The 22,820-nt window shown below is 48.4% G+C and overlaps 3 protein-coding genes across 6 annotated transcripts; 2 read left to right on the top strand and 1 right to left on the bottom strand.

Annotated features, from left to right (window-relative positions):
* The first annotated feature begins 953 nt into the window (after positions 1–953).
* On the top strand, positions 954–10,792 carry aox6 (aldehyde oxidase 6). Its single transcript, XM_028425220.1, has 35 exons — positions 954–1,081; positions 2,374–2,431; positions 2,510–2,606; positions 2,897–3,005; positions 3,089–3,215; positions 3,355–3,416; positions 3,526–3,597; positions 3,683–3,763; positions 3,835–3,979; positions 4,067–4,159; positions 5,085–5,236; positions 5,312–5,405; positions 5,478–5,587; positions 5,654–5,838; positions 5,909–6,071; positions 6,144–6,221; positions 6,302–6,471; positions 6,543–6,669; positions 6,736–6,858; positions 6,942–7,038; positions 7,109–7,233; positions 7,309–7,442; positions 7,509–7,596; positions 7,676–7,762; positions 7,842–8,033; positions 8,104–8,331; positions 8,403–8,498; positions 8,573–8,701; positions 8,778–8,852; positions 8,929–8,981; positions 9,047–9,161; positions 9,234–9,299; positions 9,366–9,554; positions 9,627–9,794; positions 10,599–10,792. The coding sequence occupies exons 1-35, from the start codon at positions 1,028–1,030 to the stop codon at positions 10,647–10,649; spliced, it is 3,993 nt and encodes a 1,330-aa protein (XP_028281021.1). The 5' UTR covers positions 954–1,027; the 3' UTR covers positions 10,650–10,792.
* On the bottom strand, positions 10,639–19,821 carry aox5 (aldehyde oxidase 5). Of its 2 annotated transcripts, none has more exons than XM_028425197.1 (35): positions 17,841–19,821; positions 17,312–17,369; positions 17,132–17,228; positions 16,952–17,060; positions 16,758–16,884; positions 16,625–16,686; positions 16,469–16,558; positions 16,308–16,388; positions 16,091–16,235; positions 15,931–16,023; positions 15,708–15,859; positions 15,511–15,604; positions 15,333–15,442; positions 15,074–15,258; positions 14,840–15,002; positions 14,673–14,762; positions 14,431–14,600; positions 14,199–14,325; positions 13,998–14,120; positions 13,823–13,919; positions 13,630–13,754; positions 13,414–13,547; positions 13,255–13,342; positions 13,090–13,176; positions 12,816–13,007; positions 12,518–12,748; positions 12,362–12,457; positions 12,158–12,286; positions 12,010–12,084; positions 11,884–11,936; positions 11,697–11,811; positions 11,562–11,627; positions 11,312–11,500; positions 11,069–11,236; positions 10,639–10,887 (listed from the first exon to the last, which is right to left on the bottom strand). In XM_028425197.1, exons 1-35 carry the CDS (start codon positions 17,979–17,981, stop codon positions 10,837–10,839), a joined length of 4,113 nt encoding a protein of 1,370 aa, XP_028280998.1. In that variant the 5' UTR covers positions 17,982–19,821; the 3' UTR covers positions 10,639–10,836. The 2 variants fall into 2 exon arrangements, with proteins under 2 accessions (XP_028280998.1, XP_028281008.1); XM_028425207.1 differs by having other exon boundaries at positions 16,469–16,555.
* Positions 18,327–22,800, top strand: bzw1a (basic leucine zipper and W2 domains 1a). 3 transcript variants are annotated; one of them, XM_028425265.1, is made up of 12 exons: positions 18,327–18,450; positions 19,660–19,733; positions 19,817–19,993; positions 20,090–20,184; positions 20,269–20,334; positions 20,528–20,663; positions 20,749–20,858; positions 20,948–21,118; positions 21,211–21,357; positions 21,438–21,576; positions 21,917–22,039; positions 22,133–22,800. In XM_028425265.1, the coding sequence occupies exons 2-12, from the start codon at positions 19,670–19,672 to the stop codon at positions 22,162–22,164; spliced, it is 1,260 nt and encodes a 419-aa protein (XP_028281066.1). In that variant the 5' UTR covers positions 18,327–18,450; positions 19,660–19,669; the 3' UTR covers positions 22,165–22,800. The 3 variants fall into 3 exon arrangements, with proteins under 3 accessions (XP_028281066.1, XP_028281075.1, XP_028281084.1); XM_028425274.1 differs by lacking the exons at positions 21,917–22,039; positions 22,133–22,800 and adding an exon at positions 21,664–21,878; XM_028425283.1 differs by lacking the exons at positions 18,327–18,450; positions 19,660–19,733 and having other exon boundaries at positions 19,916–19,993; positions 20,090–20,095.
* Positions 22,801–22,820: the final 20 nt, after the last annotated feature.

The raw sequence follows: 22,820 nt of genomic DNA, 5'->3' as shown, positions 1-22,820 counted from the left end.
GCCAACGTTGTTGTTAATGGAACATCGCGCACCCTAACTCAGCACAGACAGAGCTGGTTACACAGCAAACATTAGGTGATTTAAGGTGAAACGCGGTTACCGTTGAGATAAACTACGTCATATGCCCATAGTCACACAATAATAACACCAAAAGCTGTTTTATGAATCAGTTAGTTGCCTTTAGTAGTTCCATATATCTGATTATAGTATTTATGCTATGAATGTATTATTTATTTAAACCTTTATTTTACCATAATATGTCATTTTACAAAACAAGAACAGGCTGACACATAAGGTCAGTGTTGGGTTCATATAGTGAAATAAAAACCTTCAGCTTTAGATGTTTTTGTAATCCATTCCTTAGATTAGAACTAAACTAGGCTCAAATTAAAGTAAGAACTTTCATTTCAATTTGCTGTCTCACTCCGTCAACTTATAACACACACACACATTAATGTTTAACACAGGGGACTAAGGTCACATATCAGGGGACAGCGTCTCCATCCCCCGTCAGGCTGGACTCTGACGCTCTTTCTGACGGTGTTACGTGTCATTTTGCATCCAGATCTTCTGCTGATATTTTTTCATATATATAAATTATATATTTTTCATATATATAAATTGAGGTTTTGCTCTTACACTGTCTCTTGTCAGTGTTTGTCTTGCAGGGGTCACAAAGGTTGGAGGTGGGCGTTCCCAGCCCTGCACAACATCATGTAGTCAGAGTCAGGCAGCAGGATGCGACCGGAAGTCAGTGCCGCTGTGTCACACAAATAAAACACTTTTGGTAAAAACAAATATATAAATATGCGGCACTAAATAATTCTATCGTTCATTGTTTGATGTTTTCTTTTTTAATTCTACACATAAGCTAAATAAGCGACAAGCCAAGCATGATATTGTGACACATTTTATTTCACAATGTTCCGCGGCTTTTATTTTGAAGTTGCAGTCAGCCGGAAGTGCTTGAGGCTCCCACGGACTTTCCACTCGTGTTGTCAAATTGTTCGTCTGCACTTGAAAAAAGATGTTTGCAGGGAAAGAAGGAGATGTTCTGTGCTTCTTCGTTAACGGAAGAAAGGTGAGTTTGTCGTTTATGTTGTTAAATAAACGCTGTTTCCACAGAGGAGCGACTTTTAGCTTTGCTAGCTTCAGTGTTTAACAAGCTGAGAGTCATGATCATTTTCACGCAACAAGTGGTTTTAGCACCCACGGTGCTGCTGACAGGAGGTCTGCGGGGCTTAACAGTGATCTACGGGTCTGTCAGAGTGAACACATAACAGAGGAAGAGTTGTCACGTTTTAAAAAAAAGAAAAAAGTGAGTGTTACGTGAACATCTGTGACCCGTCAGATTCTGTGACGGAAATAGTTTCCAGCTGTGAAACTTGTGATTTGCATTAAAAGCTGAAACTGTAATAATGAGCTGCGATTAAAAAACACAACGTCATCGACCAGACAGCGTGTTTATTTATATAAATATATACAGTTAAAAACCATTTTCCTTTTTCAGTGTGGCGGTGGCTCAATGTATTATCAGTGTTTGTGTTTATTTTAATTTTTTTAAAAACTGTTTTAAACTCGGAGAGAGCATTTAATTTGTTGTTTTTGGCGGAAGAAGTGCTGAAATAAATAAGGCCCGCCATGTTTTTTCTGGTGACGTATTTTTAGCCGCTAACAAACTAGCTCATCAGTTAGCATGCTAGTTTTAAAAAGCGTCCATTAAACAGTAAGATCTAGCTGTTAGCTAGTTAGCTAGCATGTCGGCCATCTTTCTTTGGTGGCGTAGTTTGAAACTTTAAGAGCTCCCGCTTCAAATGAGCTTGGTATAAAGTTAGCTCGCTAGTTTAAACTCGGAGAGAGCGTTTAATTTGTTGTTTTTGCCGGAAGAAGTGCTGAAATAAATAAAGCCAGAAAACATGGCGGACATAAGGCCCGCCATGTTTTCTGGTGACGTATGTTTAGCCGCTAACTTGTCAGTTAGCATGCTAGTTTTAGAAAGTGTCCACTAAACAGAAAGATCTAGCTGTTAGCTAGTTAGCTAGCATGTCGGCCATCTTTCTTTGGTGGGGTAGTTTGGAACTTTAAGAGCTCCCGCTTCAAATGAGCTTGGTATAAAGTTAGCTCGCTAGCTTAAACATAGTTAGCTACTTGTTTTGCACTTGATGACTGTCGTTTAAAAATAGCTAGTTAATTTGCCAGTGAGCTTGTTGACTAAAAACCACTCTTGAGGTTGTAACAACCAAGTTATGGCGCTCAATAGCATGTTGGCTAGCGACCTAATGTTTAACATAACAAGAATCTAGTTTAAAATTACAAATATGAACAAATATGTTGTCAAAAACAGTGACGAGTTCCCACTCTCTGTTGAAACAGGTAACAGAAAAGCATGCGGACCCTGAGACGATGCTGTTGTCCTTCCTCAGAGAGAAGCGTATCCTTTTAAAGTCACATATTAATCGAGTGAATTATTGACACCTGAGGCTTGTTGTAACCTTGACTGTTTCTACAGTGAGGCTAACCGGAACCAAGTATGGCTGTGGAGGTGGAGGCTGCGGGGCGTGCACGGTTATGGTGTCACGCTACCAACCTGCGACCAAAACCATCGTGTATCCTTTTGTTTGTCGTTACGTGTGCGACACTAGAAGCACTGTTCAGTCTGCCAGACAGCACCACAGAGCAGGAAAATCAATTAGCTCAGCCACGTTGGCTGGTTTAAATTGGAATGTTTCATGGATAACAAAGAGGGAGCCTGGATGTTTGCTGGTTATGTGCCAACACTGCAGCTTGTAATTTCCCTTCCTGGCAGCCAACCAGTGTGACATGTGCTTCACCTCCTTCACCCTGTCGTAGCACAGGAGTCAGACTCTCCCCATGTTTCCCTTCACTGCACCTTCAGCCATTACTCGGTCAACGCCTGCTTGCTGCCGCTCTGTCAGCTCCACGGAGCCGCCGTCACCACCGTGGAGGGCGTGGGCAGCACAAAGTCCAGGGTCCACCCCGTACAGGTTGGGTACAGTTACAAAGATGACAGATTTTTGAAAAAATTAAAATAAAAAACAATGCAGTGACCTTGATTGTTTGCTTTCAGGAGCGGATAGCGAAGGCTCATGGGTCGCAGTGCGGCTTCTGCACCCCGGGGATGGTCATGTCCATGTACACACTGCTGAGGAACAAACCTCAGCCCAGCATGGAGGACGTCACACAGGCGCTGGCTGGTTGGTTGTCCTGTGTACTTGCTTTAGATCTAGATTTAAACTGGTAACATGGAAGTGTGGGTTTGATTAGAGGCAGCTTCAGTGGGTGTATTTGAGCCCTGAGCAGCGTCTGCAGGTGTTTTTTCTGTCCCTCTTTAAGGTAATCTGTGCCGCTGCACTGGATATCGGCCCATAGTGGACGGCTGCCGGACCTTCTGTCAGGTACAGACAACAAACGCATTCCAGCAGCAGCTGTGATGCTAAAAATGTAGCGTCACGCGGTGAGAAAATGTGATAATTGTGTGACACTCTTCTAAATTAAATCCAACAGGAAGCCGACTGCTGCCAGGCCAATGGAAGCTGTTGTCTGAATGGAGAAGGAGACGCAGATGAACCCGAGCATGTGAGTTCAGAGAACTGCTTTATCTCAGGTGCTTATTTTTAGACGTGAGATTCAGGCATGATGTCTGTGATAAATCAATTTCCAGGAAAGGCCACGGCTGTTTGAGAAAGAAGAGTTTCTGCCGCTGGACCCCACACAGGAGCTCATCTTCCCTCCGGAGCTGATTGTAAGAAGCAGCTCGTTAAATTGATTTAAATTTGTCTGTGATATTTATGTGCAGCTGTTTTTCCTCCACAGCTGATGGCAGAGACGGCAAACCCACAGAAGCTCACCTTCCACGGGGAGAGGATGACCTGGGTGTCCCCGGCCTCGCTGGAGGAGCTGATCCAGCTGAAGGCGGAACACCCCCAGGCGCCGCTCGTCATGGGCAACACCAACATAGGTCAGCAGGGGGGAAACAGTGCCACCTACTGGCAACAGGAAGCACCTGTAGAATGCACACACAGATCTGTCTTTCTCTGTGTTGAAGGCCCTGACATCAAGTTCAAAGGCGTCAGACATCCGTTGATCATCTCTCCTTCCAGAGTCACACAGCTGTTTGAAGTTTCTCAGACAGCTCAGGGTGAGTACCGGCTGCAGGCAGCAGCTCTGAGGCCTGTGACTAGGGGTGGGACCCGGTTCCAACTCGGACCCTGTTCCAACTGACCGATTCCATCGGAATTCTGCACCTCTTACGTTATCGATTCTTCTTAACGATTCTATCATTTCCCTGCTTTCCAGTTTTCCTGAAATGTTGCTCCGCGGTTCATTTGCGTCACACACTCTGCAACAACTCAAGCTGTGTCCCAATTCAGAATGTCATATGTTCGACTGCCTGAGGAGTGCTGCTCAAATCTCCACTCCGATTGTCACATAATATCCTGCATCAGCATACTGTCGCCTTGCAACTGCAGCATACGCAGTTTTTTTTTTATGAATAAAGCCAAGCTACATATAAACATCTCCCGGTTTTCTCTGCATTTTAGATGAAAGTGACGATGACACACACACACACAGGCTGATGTTGACTCTTCTTCTTCTTGTGCGGGTGGATCACATGTCATTTAGAAAATATTTTAATGTTAGGCTACGATCTATCCTCATGGTGCCTCAAAGATCTGTTATAACACAGATGTCTCACTCTGTCCTGATCGCCTGCGTCATTGCGTGTTTGTGTGTGTATGTAGTAGCGTGAAGGATCGAAGGAGTGAGAGCTCTTAGCGTTAATAGAAGATCTTTGGGACAAGTTTTTAGGTGGTGTAAACAAACCGTCAGACAGCTAAATGCTGCGGGCACAGAGACGGAGGACTGTAGCCTGAAATAAAAAGTGTGGGCCCCGCTGGTGTAGAACTTCTTTTTGTTGCCATTCAGGGAGCTACTCAGGAATTGATAAGGAATTGGATTGATAAGCAGAATTGACAATGCCATTGATATTGATAAAAACGTATCAATTCCCACCCCGGGCCGCGACGCGGCACTTTTTCTGCTTGACGTGTCTTTCTCCGCAGGTGTCTGGGTGGGAGCGGGCTGCAGTCTGTCTGAGGTCCACTCTCTGCTGCAGCAGCTGCTCCCTCAGTTTCCAGAGGAGAGGACGGAGCTGATCCGAGCCCTGAAGCAGCAGCTGGAGAACCTGGGAAACCAGCAGATTCGTAATGTCGCTGTAAGGAGACCTGTTAAAAGACTTAATGACAATAAGAGTCTGTAACACGTGTCCTGTGTGTGTGTGTGTGTTCAGACTCTTGGAGGAAACATTGCCAGTGCGTACCCGAACTCGGACCTGAACCCTGTCCTGGCTGCAGGGAGCTGTAGAGTCAGCCTCGTGTCCAGCAGTGAGTTTCTGCCACGTGGATGAAAAGATTGAAGAGTTTCTCCTTTTAATACGTTCTGTCTGACCCCCTCAGGTGGGCGGCGAGAGGTTCCCATCAATCAGGACTTCTTCGTAGGATTTGGAAAAACGATCCTAAAGCCGGACGAGATCGTCACCTCTGTGTTCATCCCCTTCTCCAGAAAGGTGAGGAAAACTTTAAGCGACTCTAAAGCTGTTCTCTGAAGTCTGAATGTCTGTTCTGTCCTGCAGGGGGAGTTTGTGCGAGCTCTCCGTCAGGCACCGAGGAAGGAGAGCTCCTTCCCCACCGTGACCACCGGGATGAGGGTGTTTTTCTCTGAGGGATCCAGAGTGGTTCAGGACATCAGTCTTTACTACGGAGGAGTGGCTCCATCCACCGTCAGCGCCTCCAAAACCTGTGCAGCCATAGTGGGAAGGTCTGTGTTTCCTTCGTCTGTCGTGCTTTCATACTCCGCACAGATCCACACGTCTTCCTTTCGCATTCAGGTCGTGGGATGATGAGACTCTGAACCGGGCCTATGACGTCCTCCTGGGCGAGCTCTTCCTCCCTCCCTCAGCTCCGGGAGGAAAGGTCGAGTTCCGTCTGTCTCTGACTCTCAGCCTTCTCTTCAAGTTCAACCTGGAGGTCCTGCAGAAGCTCAGAGACATGGTACGACTGACTGCTTGTTGAGTCACGTCTTACATCGTGCAGGATGTATTTACAGCAAACACGTTTCTCCAGAATGTGATCACAGATGAGCTGCCTGAGAGGATGCTGCCTTTACCCAGAGAGATCCAGCCCAGCCTGCAGGAGTTCCAGGTCAGGAGACGCTCCTGATTCAGAGCTCGTTTTCACTCCACACGTTTGATTTCCTCTTTCCTTCTTCTTCTTTGCTGCAGCTAGTGTCAAAGGACCAGAGCACCCAGGACCCTGTGGGGCGTCCCATCATGCATCGCTCTGCGATCAGCCAGGCCACCGGCGAAGCTGTGTACTGCGACGACATTCCCAAAACCGAGGGCGAGCTCTTCATGGTCCTGGTCACCAGCTCTCGAGCACACGCTAAGATCACGTAAGGAGAAACCTTGTAGAGTTTCCTTTCGCTCATGAAGCGTCCCCTGACATGTTTTCTTTGTACGTCAGAGAGCTGGACGTGAGCGCGGCGTTGCAGCTTCCTGGTGTGGTCGATGTCATCACAGCTAAAGATATTCCGGGGAAGAAAGTCCGCACGATGTGTGGCTATGAGGAGGAGCTGCTGGCTGAGGCTGAGGTCAGTAAAACAGCTCGGTACTGAAGTCTTTTTGCACAATAACATCGCCCTGCTGTTTGCGTGCAGGTGTCGTGCATCGGTCAGATGGTGTGTGCGGTGGTCGCTGACTCAAGGACGCACGCCAAACAAGGAGCGGCAGCTGTGAAGATCAAGTACGAAGACCTGCCGGATCCCATTTTCACTGTTGAGGTCTGTCAGTGTTTTGTTGATTTATTTAAGGTGTTTAATTCTCTCCCCGTCCTCATGGTGTTCATCCTTCCTTACTGTGACAGGAAGCCATCGAGAAGTCCTCGTTCTACGAGCCTCGCCGAGTGATCGAGACAGGAAGTGTGACTGAAGCTTTCAAAAGCGTGGATCAGATTTTTGAAGGTCTGTAAGTTATCTGTAGAACAGAAGCTCAGATTCAATCCTCCAACCTGAGCTGTGTTGTTTTCCACAGGAGAGATCCGGATGGGTGGCCAGGAGCATTTCTACATGGAGACGCAGAGCATGCTGGTCGTTCCTGTTGGCGAGGAGACGGAGTTCAACGTCTACATCTCCTCTCAGTGGCCGACTCTGACTCAGGTGCGCAGAGACATCGTCTTTTTTCACCAGAGAAATCGGACTCTCGAAGACGATTGTGCTTGTCCCTGTCTGCAGGATGCGGTTGCTGAGACGCTGGACATCCCGTCCAACAGAGTCACCTGCCATGTCAAAAGGATTGGCGGCGCCTTTGGAGGGAAGGTCACCAAAACGGCCATCTTGGCTTGTATCACCTCTGTGGCTGCGTGGAAGTAAGTCCCAGCCGGCCAGGATCGGAACTTCCTCCTCAGTATGACTTATCCACTCTGTGTTTTAAGGACCAATAAGGCTGTCCGCTGTGTTCTGGAGCGGGGCGACGACATGTTGATCACAGGAGCGCGGCATCCTGTCCTGGGAAAGTATAAGGTAACAGACTCGGCAAGCATCCTCGGGCAGGCTTCAGGTTCTGAAGCATGTGTCAGGATTTGTGATCGCTTTGTTTCAGGTGGGCTTCATGAAGGATGGCAGGATCATGGCTGCAGATATCCAGTTCTTCACCAACGCTGGCAACACTGTGGATGAATCTGTCCTGGTGGGTTTAACACACAGTGACACACAGTGACTGTGAGGATGGAACATGTGAGCGGGGAGTTTCTCCTCTCTCCTTGCAGGTTGTGGAGAAGATTCTACTTCACATAGACAACGCTTACAACATCCCCAACCTGCGAGGCCGCGCTGCCGCCTGCAGGACCAACCTGCCCTCCAACACCGCCTTCAGGGGCTTCGGCGTGCCGCAGACCCTCATGGTGGTGGAGAACATGGTGAACGACGTGGCCATGGCGTTAGGACGCCCTGCTGATGAGGTTACACAGAACCCAACCACATGTCCACTCTTGTTATTCAGCGTCTAATTTAAACAAAAAAAATCCTCAGATCCGTGAGATCAACATGTACAGCGGACCATCGACCACTCACTACAAGATGGAGTTCAGCCCAGAGAACATGCTGCGCTGCTGGGAGGAGTGTAAAACCAAGTGTGACTACAGCAGCCGCCGGCGAGCTGTGGAGGAGTTTAACCAGCAGAACCGCTGGAAGAAGAGAGGCGTCGCCATCATCCCCATCAAATACGGCATCGCCTTCGCAGAGAGCTTCTTAAACCAGGTCTGAGCGGGTTCTCTGCAGGTTTGACATGTTGAGCTGTACATATTGATCATAAACTGTGTGTGTGTAAGGCTGCAGCTCTGGTCCACATCTATAAGGACGGCTCTGTTCTGGTCAGTCATGGTGGGACGGAGATGGGTCAGGGTGTCCACACCAAGATGCAGCAGGTATGACCTAATATAGATATAGAAATAAAAAGTAAAGTAAAAAAAATCATGATGATAAATAAAGACTGTTTCAGGTTGCCAGTCGGGAGCTTCATGTCCCGCCCTCTAAGGTCTACATCAGTGAAACCAGCACCAGCACCGTTCCCAACACCTGCCCGTCTGCTGCTTCCTTTGGCACCGACGCCAATGGCATGGCAGTCAAGGTGATTCTTCTTCTTCTCCTCCTTCTTCTCTGAGCATCACTTCCAGCCTCTAATCTGAGTTTTCTCTCTCTAACAGAACGCCTGCCAGACTCTGTACCAACGACTGGAGCCAATCAGACAGAAGAACCCCAAAGGATCATGGGAAAGTTGGGTATGATGTGATTAAAAAATAAAAAACTTTGCAGCGTTTGCGGTGAGAAAACGGTCTAATCTTATTCTGAATGCAGGTCAGAGCAGCATTCTTCGAGAAGATCAGTCTGTCAGCCACCGGGTTCCACAGGTACGACAGGAAGCTCAGGTTTTAATGAGACACGGAGCGGGTGGTGACTTCTTGTGTGTCCTCAGAGGGCCGGACCTCTACATGGACTGGGACAAGATGGAGGGTCAGCCCTATGCGTACTTCACATTCGGAGCATGTTGCTGCGAGGTGGAGCTGGACTGCCTGACCGGAGACTGCAGGGTGAGGACTGAAGCCGGCGCCCCTCAGACTCCGTTCAAAGATGGCGATGTGACTTGATGTTTGTCTTTGCAGACGGTGAGGACGGACATTGTGGTCGACATCGGTAGAAGCATAAACCCGTCTGTGGACATCGGACAGGTGAGAGCAGGCTTTTTAGTGAAAGAGTCAGCTGGATTTAAATAGGAAGTTCATCCTTCTCTTCAGATTGAAGGAGCCTTCATGCAGGGTCTGGGTCTCTACACCCTGGAGGAGCTGAAGTTCTCCCCCTCAGGCCTCCTCTACACCCGAGGTCCGTCTCAGTACAAGATCCCAGCAGTCTGTGACGTCCCGCTTCAATTCAACGTCTACCTGTTACCAGACTCCCACAATCCCCACGCCATCTACTCCTCCAAAGTACAGACCTTGTACCTCCTGTCGGTTATTGATCTGTTGATCACACACTGACAGCTGTTAATCATTCTGCAGGGCATCGGGGAGCCCGTCCTGTCCTTGGGCAGCGCCGTGTTCTTTGCCATCAAAGAGGCCGTGGCCGCGGCTCGCTCCGACTCCGGACTGGTTGGCCCGTTTCCTCTCGACAGCCCCGCAACACCGGAAAGAGCCTGTTTGGCGTGCGCCTCCCCTTTTACTCAGAAGGTAACAGTAGAGTTTACACCCTGTAAACGACGTTTCAAGTTTGGCCCTGTTCACACTGGAGAGAGTCAGTCCAGCTAGAGTAGGATTGAATCCAGATAGCCTTTAAGCTGGATACCTTCAGACCTATTTTCAAATCACACATGTGTGTCCTTACTCAATCCTGCTTATTCCGGTTTCCTTGTTGTCCTCCAAACCACTAGGTGGCGCCTCGTAACATACAGAGTCCGTCCAGGCTGCGGTATAGCATGTGTACATGCATTGTGTGTTTTTTTTTGTCCCATGTCGCTTGTTCTTTTGTTTTTTTTTTGGTCCAAACAGCAGTTTGTTCCTTTGTAGCCCTGTGGGAAATAAGCTCGGGGCAAAGCTGTCGTAGTTTGACGGTTGTTACATACGGCGTCCCTGTGAACCAGAAGTTTCACGTCGCTAGTGGGATTCACTAGCTGCATTTGCGTTCAGACCTGAGCCAGATGTAAGCCGATCCGGCTAGATCCACCTCCGAGAGATAGATACGGCCCGAATCCTGTTGTAGCCGGACTGATTTCCCCAGTGTGAACAGGCTCTAAGAAGCATTCTTGTTTCATCACACAACAATCAAGAGACGGTGAACTGTCCAATGGTCTTTGAATGCATCATGTGAGACACTGTCAGAACACATAATCAAATCTAATTTTATCTAATTTATTTATTCTCAGTTATTAAAACTGAGCGACAGTAGAGAATCTGTCCTGTAAACAAAAGAAATCAGTGGTTGCTTATTATATCGATTTGGATTTCAATGTTTTGTGTTTTTATTTTTGTTTCCAGATTCCACCCAGCAAACCTGGATCATTCAAACCGTGGGCCTTAAACATCTGAACTAACAAACTAATAGAAATCATCCACATATCCACATCAATGTACTGTGTATTATAAAAAGAATGATTGATTTTCACAGTTCCTGCATAAAAATGGAACATTTTTAATCAAATAAACTGAGCGTTTGACTATAAACTGTTAAACTGCCAAACTAACACAGATCTGTCTTCTTGTGGACCGAGGCCGATCACACATCGATGCACCACGTCGCTGCCGTCTCACCCACCGGAGGAGAAGCCTGCGAGAGTGACAGGAAGTGCAGTTAATGAGGTGTTTGACAAGGAAAGGTAGCAGCACATGAACACCAGTGTTTATTAGGATGCTACTGTGTGATATCCTTGCTCCTGGCGGCCATATTTATTTGTAAAGTCTATGAAATGTTGCAGTCATGGAAATAATAATGTCTTTTAGCATCGTACCATGTCTGTGAACTGGTCCTGACAGGCCATGCGGATCTTTTCCGCCGTGGCGGGCGAGCTCAGACGGAAATTCTCCCCCAGTTCTCGCTCTTGGCGTGCTGCAGCAATTGCCGCTTTGATGGCAAAGAAAATGGTGGCGCCAAAAAACACAGGGGGCTCGCCAATACCCTGAAATGAGAGTTTAGGTGTCATGTCAGTGTCAGGCCATTTAAATTGCAGCAGACCTGTGTGAATCCTTGCTACCTTAGACAGGTAGATGGCGTTGGGGTTTTCTGCGTCGGCGAGCAGGTGGACGTTGAGCTCAGCTGGAACATCGCACAGGGCCGGGATCTTGTACCGAGATGGACCTCTGCTCATCAGGACTCCGTCTGGAGAGAACTGCAGCTCTTCGATGGTGTACAGGCCGACGCCCTGCACAAAGCCTCCCTCCACCTGGAAGACGCCGCACATGTTTATCAGAACCCCGATGTGATGCACAGATCTGACCTCCTACCTGTCCAACATCCAGAGCAGAATTGATGCTTTTCCCCACGTCCATCACGATGTCCGTGCGGATGTTCTGCAGCAGACACAGTGTGATTACCAGCTGTCAGACAACACACGCTCACCTAAGTTCCATCATCATTACTTTGTGATCCCCGGTGAGGCAGTCGATCTCCACTTCAGAGCAGCAGGCGCCATAGGTGAAGTAGTAGTACGCTTGACCTTCGCCTTTCTCCCAATCCACGCCGGTGGACGGCCCCCTGTCACACACAGCGACGTTATTATTTCAGAAACACTTTGACCAACAGCAGGAGAATCTGCAGTCAACCTACATGAAGAATCCAGTCGCAGACAGGCTGATTTTCTGGAAGAAAGCTTCGTTAATCTGTGAGAGAAGAAACAGGATGAAAAGTCACCGACACCTTCCAGTGTGATGGAAGAACAGCTGCTGTCTCTACCCATTGCTTCCAGGTGTGTTTGGGATTCCTCTCCATCAGCGGCTGCAGGCGCCTCATCAGCTTCTCACACGCATCCTGTGAAATACACAAAATAATGTGATGGAAGTCGCATGTTTATTTATTGTGAAGCTACAGAATAAGCAGCGACCTTTACAGCCATGCCCACGGCGTCCGTGCCGAAGGAAGCGGCCGACGGTGCCGCGTTGGGGACGTTTCCCGTGCACGTCTCCTTGATGAAGATGGAGGACATGGGGATCTTCAGGATGCGGCTGGCTATCTGGAGGACCAGAGGTGAACTCATGAGCGTGGACAGGCACAGTACACTGATGAAGCAGGAAGGGACAGGTCTCACCTGTATGGCCTTGGTGTGGATGCCCTGTCCCATCTCAGTGCCTCCATGTGTTACCAGCACCGAGCCGTCTTTAAAGATGTTCACCAGAGCTGCACCCTGGACACAAATGATCAAATCAGGAGGAGTCAAAACCCGATTATTTAACAAAAGACCCACCTGGTTGTAGAAGCCTTTAGAGAAGCCGACACCAAACTTCTGTGGAACGGCAGCGATGCCTCTCTTCTTCCAGCGGTTGGAGGCGTTGAAGAGTCGGACGGCTCGCAGTCGCTCCTGGTAGTCGGCCCTCTCCAGACACTCGTCCCAGCAGCGAACCATGTCCGTGGGGCAGAAAGGCTGCTTGTAGTGGGTGTAGCACAGCTCCTCCCTGTACATGTTGACCTCTCTCACCTGGTTTAGGACAGAAGTTTAGCTTCAAAGAATCCCTGTCCCCATTGCTCCACATGTGACTTCTGACCTTTTCAGGAGGCAGACCACATCGAACCGCCACTTCGTGCAGGACGCTCTCCATCACGGTGAGCCCCTGAGGTCCACCGAAACCACGGAAGGCGGTGTAGGATGGCAAGTAGGTCTTGCAGACCACACCCCGACCTCGCAAGTTGGGGATCTTGTAGGCGTTGTCCATGTGCAGGATTGCTTTGTCCATAATCTGAAGCACACCACAGGAGCACACATCTGTGATGTATGTTGTTTATTAACGTCTATGAACGAAAAGCTCTGTGTAAACTTACAAACCCCGATTCGTCCAGCGTGCATCCTCCGTTGCTGTAGTAAGTGATGTCCGCTGCCACTATAGTGCCGTCACTGTTGTACCCAACCTGGAGGAGAGGTCAGAGGTCACGTATCCGGCCTGAAAGCCAACATTGTTGGTCAGTTTTGTAGTATTGAACTGTTGCCTTGTATTTTCCCAGGAACGGGTGTCTGCCGCCCGTGATCAGCATGTCGTCGCCGCGCTCCAGACAGCATCGCACAGCCCTCCCGGTCCTACAGATGAAAGACAGTCACGCTTCCTCACTGCTTCCCTGAGAGTTTTACATTATTTTCAGTTGCGTTACTTGCGTGCTGCGACTGCAGTGATAGCAGACAGGGAGGCGATCTTCATGATTTTCCCTCCGAACCCTCCGCCCAGCCTCTTCACATGGCAGGTGATCTTGTTGGAGTCGACGCCCAGCGCCATGCCGACCAGCTCCTGGTGCAGAAAAGAAGGTTAAAATAAGAAAGCGGGGTAGACGTGGTCACACTTTAGCTGTGTCAGTAGTTTTCTCTTAGACCTGAGTGAAGGCGGCGTGCTGAGTGGCCACAAACAAATCCATCTCTTCGTCCTCTCCTCGGGGAACAGCGATCAGTCCCTGAGTCTCCATGTAGAAATGCTCCTGACCGCCCATGTAGATCTCATCTGCAGACGTCATCACATGTTTAATATCTTCAAAAGGAAGCAGGTGTTTCATAAACAAAGAGCGTTACCCTCAAAAATGTGTTCGGCCGTCCTGAAGGCTGCATCTACGTCTCCCCTCTCCACCTTTCGTTTGGGTTCAAAGTAAGACTCGTGCTTTATGGCGTCCTGAAGGACAGAAGAACAGGATCCCTGAACGTGGCTACCTGTTGACCCATTTCTGACCTCAGGATGAGCTCATGTTACCGCTATGGTGAAGAAGACAGGGTGCAGGTCCTGGTAGGTGATGCGGACCTTCTGAGCAGCTCTCCTGGCCTGTTCCCTGTTCTCTGCCACCACAGCCCCGATGATCTGACCGACACAGAGCACCTGCACACACACACCACAGCGTTAACACACACACACAGCCACAGAATGAAGTCTGACAGTGATGAAGCTGTGGAGTACCTCCTCCTCTGCGAACAGCTCCTCTGGGTTGTTGAACCAGAGTCTGCGGTTTGCTCCAGGAACGTCTCCAGCTGACACAAAAGCAACACCGCCAGGCGACTTCAGGGCGTCAGACGGGTCGATGTCACTGGTTCACAAGGACAGGTTCACAAGAACATGAAGTTAAAGGCTTTCCCTGATATAACCATCAGGGGGCGCTATGTCCCCCTTTTATCATCACGGCACTACTGACATGATCTTGGCGTGGGCCCTCGTGCTCGTCACCATGAAGATGAAGAGCTCTCCTTGGACTGGTGGCAGGTCGTCATAGTACTTGGCCTCGCCTGTGGCCTGCTGGAAGGCGGACTGATGCATGCTGGGACGTCCCACGGGGTCAGTGCAGGGCTGGGACTCGGGTACAAGCTATAGATGAGATGAAATTTTTTATTTCATTGAAAGAATTCAACCTGTTTGGTTTCTTTCATGAACAAATACCTGAAAAGACTGCTGACCCTGCGGCACTTCGTTCCTAAAGGGCTCGAGCGCGCTGAGATACTCGAGAGGAAGACTGACGTCTGCAACACCCTACAAGAGATCAATCAGCTCATCACTCACTGTTACTTCGAACAAAAGCACAGATGAATCGCTGTTTGTTTTCCCACCCTCTCGCTTATCTCCAGTACGACGTGCATGTAGAACTTGAAGAAGAAGCTGATGGCGAGCGTCTTGCGATACTCCGCCCTCCCTCCGTGGATCACCTTTGAAACGTCCACATCGTCTTTCAGGAGGCCGCAGGCTTCAGAAAGAAGATCCTGCCCCCACGACCTGGAGGAGACACAGGTGCTGTCACAGCTGCGCTTCTCTCTGAATCAACATACATCTGACAGTAAACACACCGGCCGACAAGCTGCTGACACGTTTGTGTAGGCTTCACCAGAGTGGGTCCGACTCCGCCGTAGAAGATGCTGAGCTTCTTCACAATGTCGCTTCTCGGCTCGATGGCCACCTTCATCCCAGCGTTCACAAAGGAGAAGGCGAGCTCTCTCCTCTGGGCCTGTCGGTACACGGCCACGAACTCCCACTGTGGACACACACACGGAGCATCACCACCAGAAGTTCTTCTGAGATCATTCATGTTAAAGCCGCCTGACTCACAGATTTAGTGTTGGGGATTTGGATGGACAGCAGGACCTCATCAGGCCTGAGAGACATTTTCCCAAAGTCAGTGAAAAGTTTTTCATCCAAAGGAACGCTCCTCATTCCATCTGAAGACACATTTTAAACTGTGTTTAACACTGTACCCAGGAGGAAGTGTAACAATCAGACGACGTACCTTTAGAAGTGACACGCAGAGTGCACTCCAGAGCAGCTAGCACACTGCTGAGGTCATATTTGGGATTAGCACTGAGGAGATTTCCACCAACAGTCTGCAAAAAGACAGTCCTGTTTATGTGTATTGTTGTGCAGCTTCTTTGTGACTATCCTCACCTCGGTGCACATAGATACTTTAATGTTGTTGTAAACCCCTACCGCCATGTTGCGTATCTGTCTCCCTGCCAGGCACTGAAGTGTCTGCAGCAGCGCTCGGTATCCTCTGGCCTTTGCCTCCTCCATCTTTGCCACAGCCTTCTCCACCTCCTCCTTAAGCCGGCTGAGGCTGCATGCGGCTCCCACCGTCAGGCCTGAAGGACCGGTGAGGTGAATGTGTGGGTTCAGACACACAAAGACACATTTAATGTGTCATCAAACTGACCGTCCTTCCCCCATGTGACCGCCGCGAGCTCAGAAACCCTCCCAGCATAGATTACCAGAGGATGATGGACTCCTTGCAGAAGCATCTTTGGTCCTGGTAAGAAAAAACACACTTCAGCAGCTGTTGAGACATTTGTTTACCTCTATGATCACTGCTTTACCGATAGTTGTGTTTCCTACGATCAGAGGAGCTGAAGGATGTTCAGCCTTCAGCTCCAGGAGGTGCAACAGCTCAGAGGGAGCCACCAAATTCACCCGTTCACCATGGAAATACAGAGCACCTGTGCTGACGTTCTTTTCCGTTATCTACAAAAAAACAGATCCAGATCCATCCCTTGTTTTTTCAGCTGTCAGTTTGAGTGTAGTTTTATGTGTTACCATCAGTTCTGGGGGGAAAATGAGGTCCTGAGAAGGATCCAGAGGTAAAAAATCTTCCATTGGAAAGAGTTCCTGACAGACCTGAAGATGATGATGATGGTGAAGAAGAGTTATAGTGACACCCAGAGCTGAAAGAAAAATCCTGTGATGTTTTCACTTACATCATTTTCCTCTTCTTTGCCGTTTTTGCTGCCGTCTTCTAAGCAGCAGCCTCCTCCTCCTCCTCCATTTTGGCAGCAACCAGATGCCTGCTGAAAATCTTTGATTATTTTTGTGGTATTTCTGGGTTCATGTGGAGATAAGTGTCACTAACAAACCTCACAAAAAGTCTTAAATCCGTCGATTATTGGTCTGTAGCCGGTGCACCGACACAGATTCCCTTCGAAATGAGACAAAGGTTTATCAAAGGACTCACACGGTGAAGTCCATGCAGCTTACTGCTTGTTTTACCTCCCAGAGCCTCCCTGATGTCCTCCATGCTGGGCTGGGGTTTGTTCCTCAGCAGAGTGTACATGGACATCACCATCCCAGGAGTGCAGAAGCCGCACTGCGACCCATGAGCCTTCGCTATCCGCTCCTGAAAGAGATCAGTGAGGGTAAGAACAGCCAGCGCCACGCATCACAGCAGTGACACCGCCGCTTACCTGAACAGGGTGGAGTTTGGTTTTGGTGCTGCCGATGCCTTCAACCGTCACCACAGCGGCTCCGTGCAGCGTGACGATGGGCTGCAGGCAGGCGTTGACGGTGTAGTGTCTGCGGGGTTCAAAGGTCAGGGCCCAGAACGAGCGCAGCAGTGCTGACAATCTGTAACTGTGAAAGGATACAGGACTCTCTCCTGGGTGCGGTCGTATCTGGACACCATGACGGTGCACGCTCCACATCCTCCACCTCCACAGCCATATTTGGTGCCGGTCAGACCAACTGGTGGATGGGTTCACACGTTTATGTTTATTTAATGATTGAAAAAAAAACCTCACTTTGAAATGAAGGACGCTGCTGCTGACCTTTCCTCCTGAGAAAACTGAGCAGCACCTCCTCTGGGTCTGCCTCCTTCTCCACCACCTGTGAGGCATGAGCAAACATGAGCTAAAAGGTGGAGCAACGAGTGACAGGAGTCACTGAGCCGAAGCCGTTTGTCACGGCTCCATCAGGGGACTTCATGCTGTGTATGAACGGAAGGTGTTACGGTTAAATAACATCTTGGCCCTGTTAATGGATTTCAGTGTGAGACTGCTGACTGTCATGAGCCTCCAGGACCCCCCCCTGTGTGTGTGTGTGTGTCTGTGTGTGTGTGTGTGTGTGTGTGTGTGTCTGTGTCTGTGTGTGTGTGTGTCCTCCACAGTCTGATATGTTTAAAGGAGCAGTTGAACATTTTCCTTCTCATATCTGCACAGTAAACATGACAAAGAGGCGATTAAGTGGAAAAAAATACACAATTTAAATGAGTTTACAGTGTTTTCGCACTGAGCATCTTTTCTTGTATTAGTATCACATTGATGGATTTTTACAGCCAGTTAAAATAAAGGTGCTCACCTTTCTCCCGTTGACAAAGAAAACCAGCTCACTGGGCGCAGACATGCTGACGAGTGGCGTGGAGTGTGTTAAGCGGCAGAGCAGAGGGTCAGTGTGAGGCTTGGGCTTTGGGTGGTCAGATATTTCAGTGCTGATCAGCATCGCTTCTTGTCACATGGTTGACTGTCCGAACATAAATCCATCAGTTCCACCTCCTCCAAAGGTCCATACAGCATGTTTACGCCTCTGTCTGTTCCTCTACTTATAATATATAATAATGATAATAATAATATATAATAATAATATAACAAATTATTGACAATATTTATAAAGACAAATAATTGGAGAAATTGAAAGTTATTATGTGACGTTTTAAAAATATAAAATTAGCGTAATATGAATCATTGGTTCAATTGATGAATTAAAATATTTATAGTGCTTAAAAATAAAATCAATAAAAAGGTTTTTTCCATTTTTTCTTCAACGGAAATCCCCTATAAATGGCGCATGCGCAGCGGGAGGAGGCTGCGGAAGTCCTGTCGGGAAGGTCTTTTTGTTTGGGCCGCTCAGAGACTCGACACTTGGTTCAATTCCCCTGGTTAATAACCGTTTTTTATCTGCATTCATTTCGGTGAGTACTTTTATTTTCACCTTCTGTGTGTTGTCAAACACGACAGCCTTTGTCTCAATGCTCTATTTTGTCTCCTTATTCCGTGGAAGCGCCGGTTTTATCCGGTAATGTTGGCATCATGAGCGCCGATGGAGGGCGAATTCTGATTTTTTTTTCCTCTCTCTCTCTAGTTCGGCTAGCTAACTTAGCATTCACTTCACAATCCTCCGGTCCGCTTCGGTACTGTTGCAGCTTTTGTAATGACACCTCGACAGCTAGCTGTGTCTGGGGAGAGATGAGCTCACCGTGTCGTTTATGTAGTTTAAGTAGCTGTGATTGACCAATTAATCAAACATGAGTTAGCTAGCTAGCTAGCTAGCTAGCGGGCCCGGCTAGCCTGCTGCGATGGCTCGACGCATGGTGAGGCCCGGAGTTAGCCTGTGCTAATCCACAGTTAGCCAGCTCCACATCAGTAGATTAATCGTTCAAACCGACAAGATAATGATACGATTTGAATATTTCGACAGTGTTTTTGTTTCAGGGTGACCCCTGTGTGCGTTAAATAAAGTTTTAAGTTGCGTTGCTTTAATTGCCCAGCACCCACCATTGTACCTCCACGTATCGTCTTTTGTTTGGTCTTTCTCGGCTTGTGTGCTAACTTTATGCTAAACTAAGTGTCTTTTTTTATTTAAAATAAGGGTCAGAGCTTCAGTTTACATGAATAAAGTCTCTTCCAGGACCAGCTGTGGATTTATAAGATGGTTTGAGGCTGAGGAGTCACTGCACGTTTTACTTTTTATTCCCTTCTTTCATCCACTGTTGTAGTTTGCTGAAAGTCTCTTAAGTGTTCATAAATATTGATCTGCAGACTTCCAGAGAGCAATTTCCTGAATCACACAGCAACAGTTTTCCTCTAAATGTTGCTGACTGTGCACTTTGAGACAAAACAAGCCACACTTCATGGCTGTAAAATCCAGGGTCTGGTCCTGTGGTCCGTCACACAATAGAGACTCCTTTTGTCCATGATGCTGGCTTTATCCTTTAGGTTGGCGTTGACCTCACAGACTGTATTGTTGAGCCTAATTTTAATTCGCTGTGACACGGAGCGCTCCTAGGTTACACCCTGACGCTCGGCAATACAAAAACATAATTAAAGGGAACACTGTGTGCTCTTCCCTTGTGTGGCAACTTGTGTAAACATTAACTCTGTGTGTGTGTCGTCTTTTTCAGGGTGTCTTTTATGAATAATCAAAAGCAGCAAAAGCCAACGCTAACCGGCCAGCGTTTCAAAACGAGGAAAAGAGGTCAGCGGTGCAGCTTATCGTGTTATTTTTACTTCTATTGTCTTATTTTTTTGCCCTCCTGACTCGATGACCTTTTCCTACAGATGAAAAGGAGAGATTTGACCCTACTCAGTTTCAAGAAAGTATCGTACAAGGCTTGAATCAAACTGGCACTGATTTGGAAGCGGTTGCAAAGTTTCTTGATGCCTCTGGCGCCAAGCTTGACTACCGCCGATATGCAGAGACACTCTTTGACATCCTGGTGGCCGGCGGCATGCTGGGTGAGTAGCTCCAGTGTTTACTGCCCGTTAAGATCGTGCGTAAAAGTCTTATTATGAAGCAGGAAGTCATTAAACGTGACCGTTTGTCCGCTTCAGCCCCAGGCGGGACTCTGTCTGACGACATGACCCGCACTGAGTTCTGCCTCTTCACGGCACAAGAAGACCTGGAGACGATGCAAGCATATGCTCAGGTAAAAAAGCACCAACAGCTGAGGATGCAGAGGAGCACGTGTCAAAAAGCAAAGCTTATAATGTGTGTTGTTGTTTGTGTTAAGGTTTTTAACAAGCTGATCAGGCGTTACAAGTACCTGGAGAAGGGTTTCGAAGAGGAGATCAAGAAGGTGAGTTTGTGTGTAAACATTTTTATCAGTTATCATTACAGCTGAATTCAGACTTGTTGGGCTGGTTCGCCGTGTGTGTGTGCGACAGTTTTACAGTTTAGTGTTTGTGTGCTGTGTAGCTCCCACCACACCCAGGCTGAATTCTCCCACAGATGTCGGACTAGTTAACCGTTTGTTTTCTCCTTCTCTGTAGTTGCTGCTGTTTCTAAAGGGGTTCACTGAGTCTGAGCGCAACAAACTAGCCATGCTGACCGGCATCCTGCTGGCCAACGGCAACATATCAGCCTCCATCCTGAGCAGTCTCTTCAACGAGAACCTCGTCAAAGAGGGTGAGGGGACGGGTCCTTCTGTGAGAACGCATGACGTTCATCAGTGAGAGCTCAACAGAACTAACATGTCCTCCGTCTCTATCAGGAGTCTCTGCAGCCTTCGCTGTCAAGCTGTTCAAGTCATGGATCAACGAGAAGGACATCAACTCTGTCGCTGCCAGTCTCCGCAAAGTTGGCATGGACAACAGGCTGATGGTAAATCGATCACCTTTGGTAAACTTGCTCAGTCTGCAGTGATGGTGTGTACGCTCTCTGCTCATTTGTTTGGCCTCTCTGCCTCCCAGGAACTCTTTCCTGCCAACAAACGGAGCTGTGAGCATTTTTCTAAGTACTTCACTGACGCCGGGCTGAAGGAGCTGTCCGACTTCGCCCGCAACCAGCAATCCATCGGTGCCCGCAAGGAGCTGCAGAAGGAGCTCCAGGAGCAGATGTCCCGCGGTGACCCTCAGAAGGAGGTGAGCCTGCACGGAGGCCTTGGTTCTCACACACACACACACACGCGTCCTCTGAATGGTCGACTCACCCCCACATGTTTGGGTTGGTTCAGATTATCGCCTTTGCCAGGGAGGAGATGAAGAAGGCCAGCCTCTCTGAGCAGGCCATGATCGGCATCATCTGGACCAGCGTGATGAGCTCCGTGGAGTGGAACAAGAAGGAAGAGCTGGTGACCGAACAAGCCATCAAACACTTGAAGGTACGCCAGCTGAAGTGGTGACGTCGTCGACGGCAGGTTTTTCCAACACGGCTCACCTCGTTCGTTTGTTTTTTTTGCAGCAATACAGCCCTCTGCTGAAAGCCTTCACCTCCCAGGGTCTGTCCGAGCTCAGCCTGCTGCTGAAGATCCAGGAGTACTGCTACGACAACATCCACTTCATGAAGGCCTTCCAGAAGATCGTGGTGCTCCTCTACAAAGGTTGGTGTCCGGCACAGGGAGAGGAGAGCTCAGCTCAGCGACCTCTCGTTCAAACATCCACTGACAGTCTGTCTCGTTTTGTTTTAGGTTTATGAAAGTCGGTTCACTTTTAACGCTGAGAAGTACGAGGTCATTTCTTTCCACATTTCTTGACCGACAACCTCTAATGCTTGGTGTCATTTTAAACACTTCCGATTGGATGAATTTAAAATCCACTCAATGGCTGACATTTCAAGTCCTCCCACCAAGCATCAGTCAAGCGTCTTTTTAACTCATCGTGCATTCTTCCGGCTCTTTGAACGTCGTGTTTCAGTCCGGTGTGTTTTTTGTCTCTGAACAGCGGACGTGCTGAGCGAGGAGGCCATTCTGAAGTGGTACACTGAAGCCCACGTTGCCAAGGGGAAGAGTGTGTTCCTCGAGCAGATGAAAAAGTTTGTGGAGTGGCTGAAGAACGCAGAGGAAGGTAAGACAACGAGACGCACATGTTGCCCTGTGTTACCAGTTGCACCGCCTGCCTGATGAACACTCAGCCCTGTGCCTCCTGTTTGTTCTCCAGAGTCAGAATCAGACGAAGAGGAGGCCGACTGAGAACCTCCACCGCCAGACGAGCTTGTTTTTTTTTCTTCCTTTTTTTTGTACAAGTAGCAGCAGGAGCAGTAGAATGTCTTCACCCTTCTTTCTCTTCTACCTCCTGTTACTTATTTATCCCCCGACGCACACGTTCCACCGCTCCACACAGCAAAATGTAAGAAGGGCTCTGTCCTTAACTCATTCATGTCCAGGTGGAAGCAGAAAATTGACGATTCCTCCTCCTCCTCCCTTTACTTCTTTTCTTGTTGTAATGCCTTCTGTAATTTGGATACAAAACATTCCATGTAATCTGGACGGCTGCTGCTGCTGGTTTGGATCTGAACCAGGATTTGGTTAACAGTCCAGTCTGCCTTCATGCCATGCAACTACGAGGCCGACGACAAATGTTAACGCAGTTTAGCCAAAAGGTTTTTCTTCTTTTTTCCCTCCCCAGCTCATGTTTCAGTCTCTGAAACTCTCACCACCTTTTTATTTTCTTGACTCTTGGGTCGTCCTGTACTGCCTGTCGAGGTCGCTCTGCTCCCCCCACCCCCCTTCGAAAGATGCCTCGCCAGCTAATTATTGGTTTCTACTTTCTTTAATCTGATATAAACCGAATTGACTTTTTTATGAAATAAAGATTATTGAAATGTTGCGGTGGCTCACGTGTCTTG

The sequence above is a fragment of the Parambassis ranga genome, chromosome 2 (genome assembly GCF_900634625.1).
Source record: "Parambassis ranga chromosome 2, fParRan2.1, whole genome shotgun sequence".
Taxonomy (NCBI): domain Eukaryota; kingdom Metazoa; phylum Chordata; class Actinopteri; family Ambassidae; genus Parambassis; species Parambassis ranga.
The sequence above is the reverse complement of the archived record's forward strand: the minus strand, read 5'-3'. Positions and strand labels throughout refer to the sequence as shown.

Excerpts from the sequence above, each read along its gene's own strand:
- aox6 (XM_028425220.1), top strand. The coding sequence starts at position 1,028 with ATGTTTGCAGGGAAAGAAGGAGATGTTCTGTGCTTCTTCGTTAACGGA. Across the intron at positions 8,853-8,928 it reads AAGGATCATGGGAAAGTTGG|GTCAGAGCAGCATTCTTCGA; the intron begins GTATGATGTGAT and ends TTCTGAATGCAG. Across the intron at positions 9,162-9,233 it reads GCCTGACCGGAGACTGCAGG|ACGGTGAGGACGGACATTGT; the intron begins GTGAGGACTGAA and ends TTGTCTTTGCAG.
- aox5 (XM_028425197.1), bottom strand. The coding sequence starts at position 17,981 with ATGCTGATCAGCACTGAAATATCTGACCACCCAAAGCCCAAGCCTCAC. Across the intron at positions 14,763-14,839 it reads TACTGGAGATAAGCGAGAGG|GGTGTTGCAGACGTCAGTCT; the intron begins GTGGGAAAACAA and ends GATCTCTTGTAG. Across the intron at positions 11,812-11,883 it reads TCTGCGACTGGATTCTTCAT|GGGGCCGTCCACCGGCGTGG; the intron begins GTAGGTTGACTG and ends TGTGTGTGACAG.
- bzw1a (XM_028425265.1), top strand. The coding sequence starts at position 19,670 with ATGAATAATCAAAAGCAGCAAAAGCCAACGCTAACCGGCCAGCGTTTC. Across the intron at positions 21,119-21,210 it reads GCGGTGACCCTCAGAAGGAG|ATTATCGCCTTTGCCAGGGA; the intron begins GTGAGCCTGCAC and ends GGGTTGGTTCAG. Across the intron at positions 21,577-21,916 it reads CGTGGTGCTCCTCTACAAAG|CGGACGTGCTGAGCGAGGAG; the intron begins GTTGGTGTCCGG and ends GTCTCTGAACAG.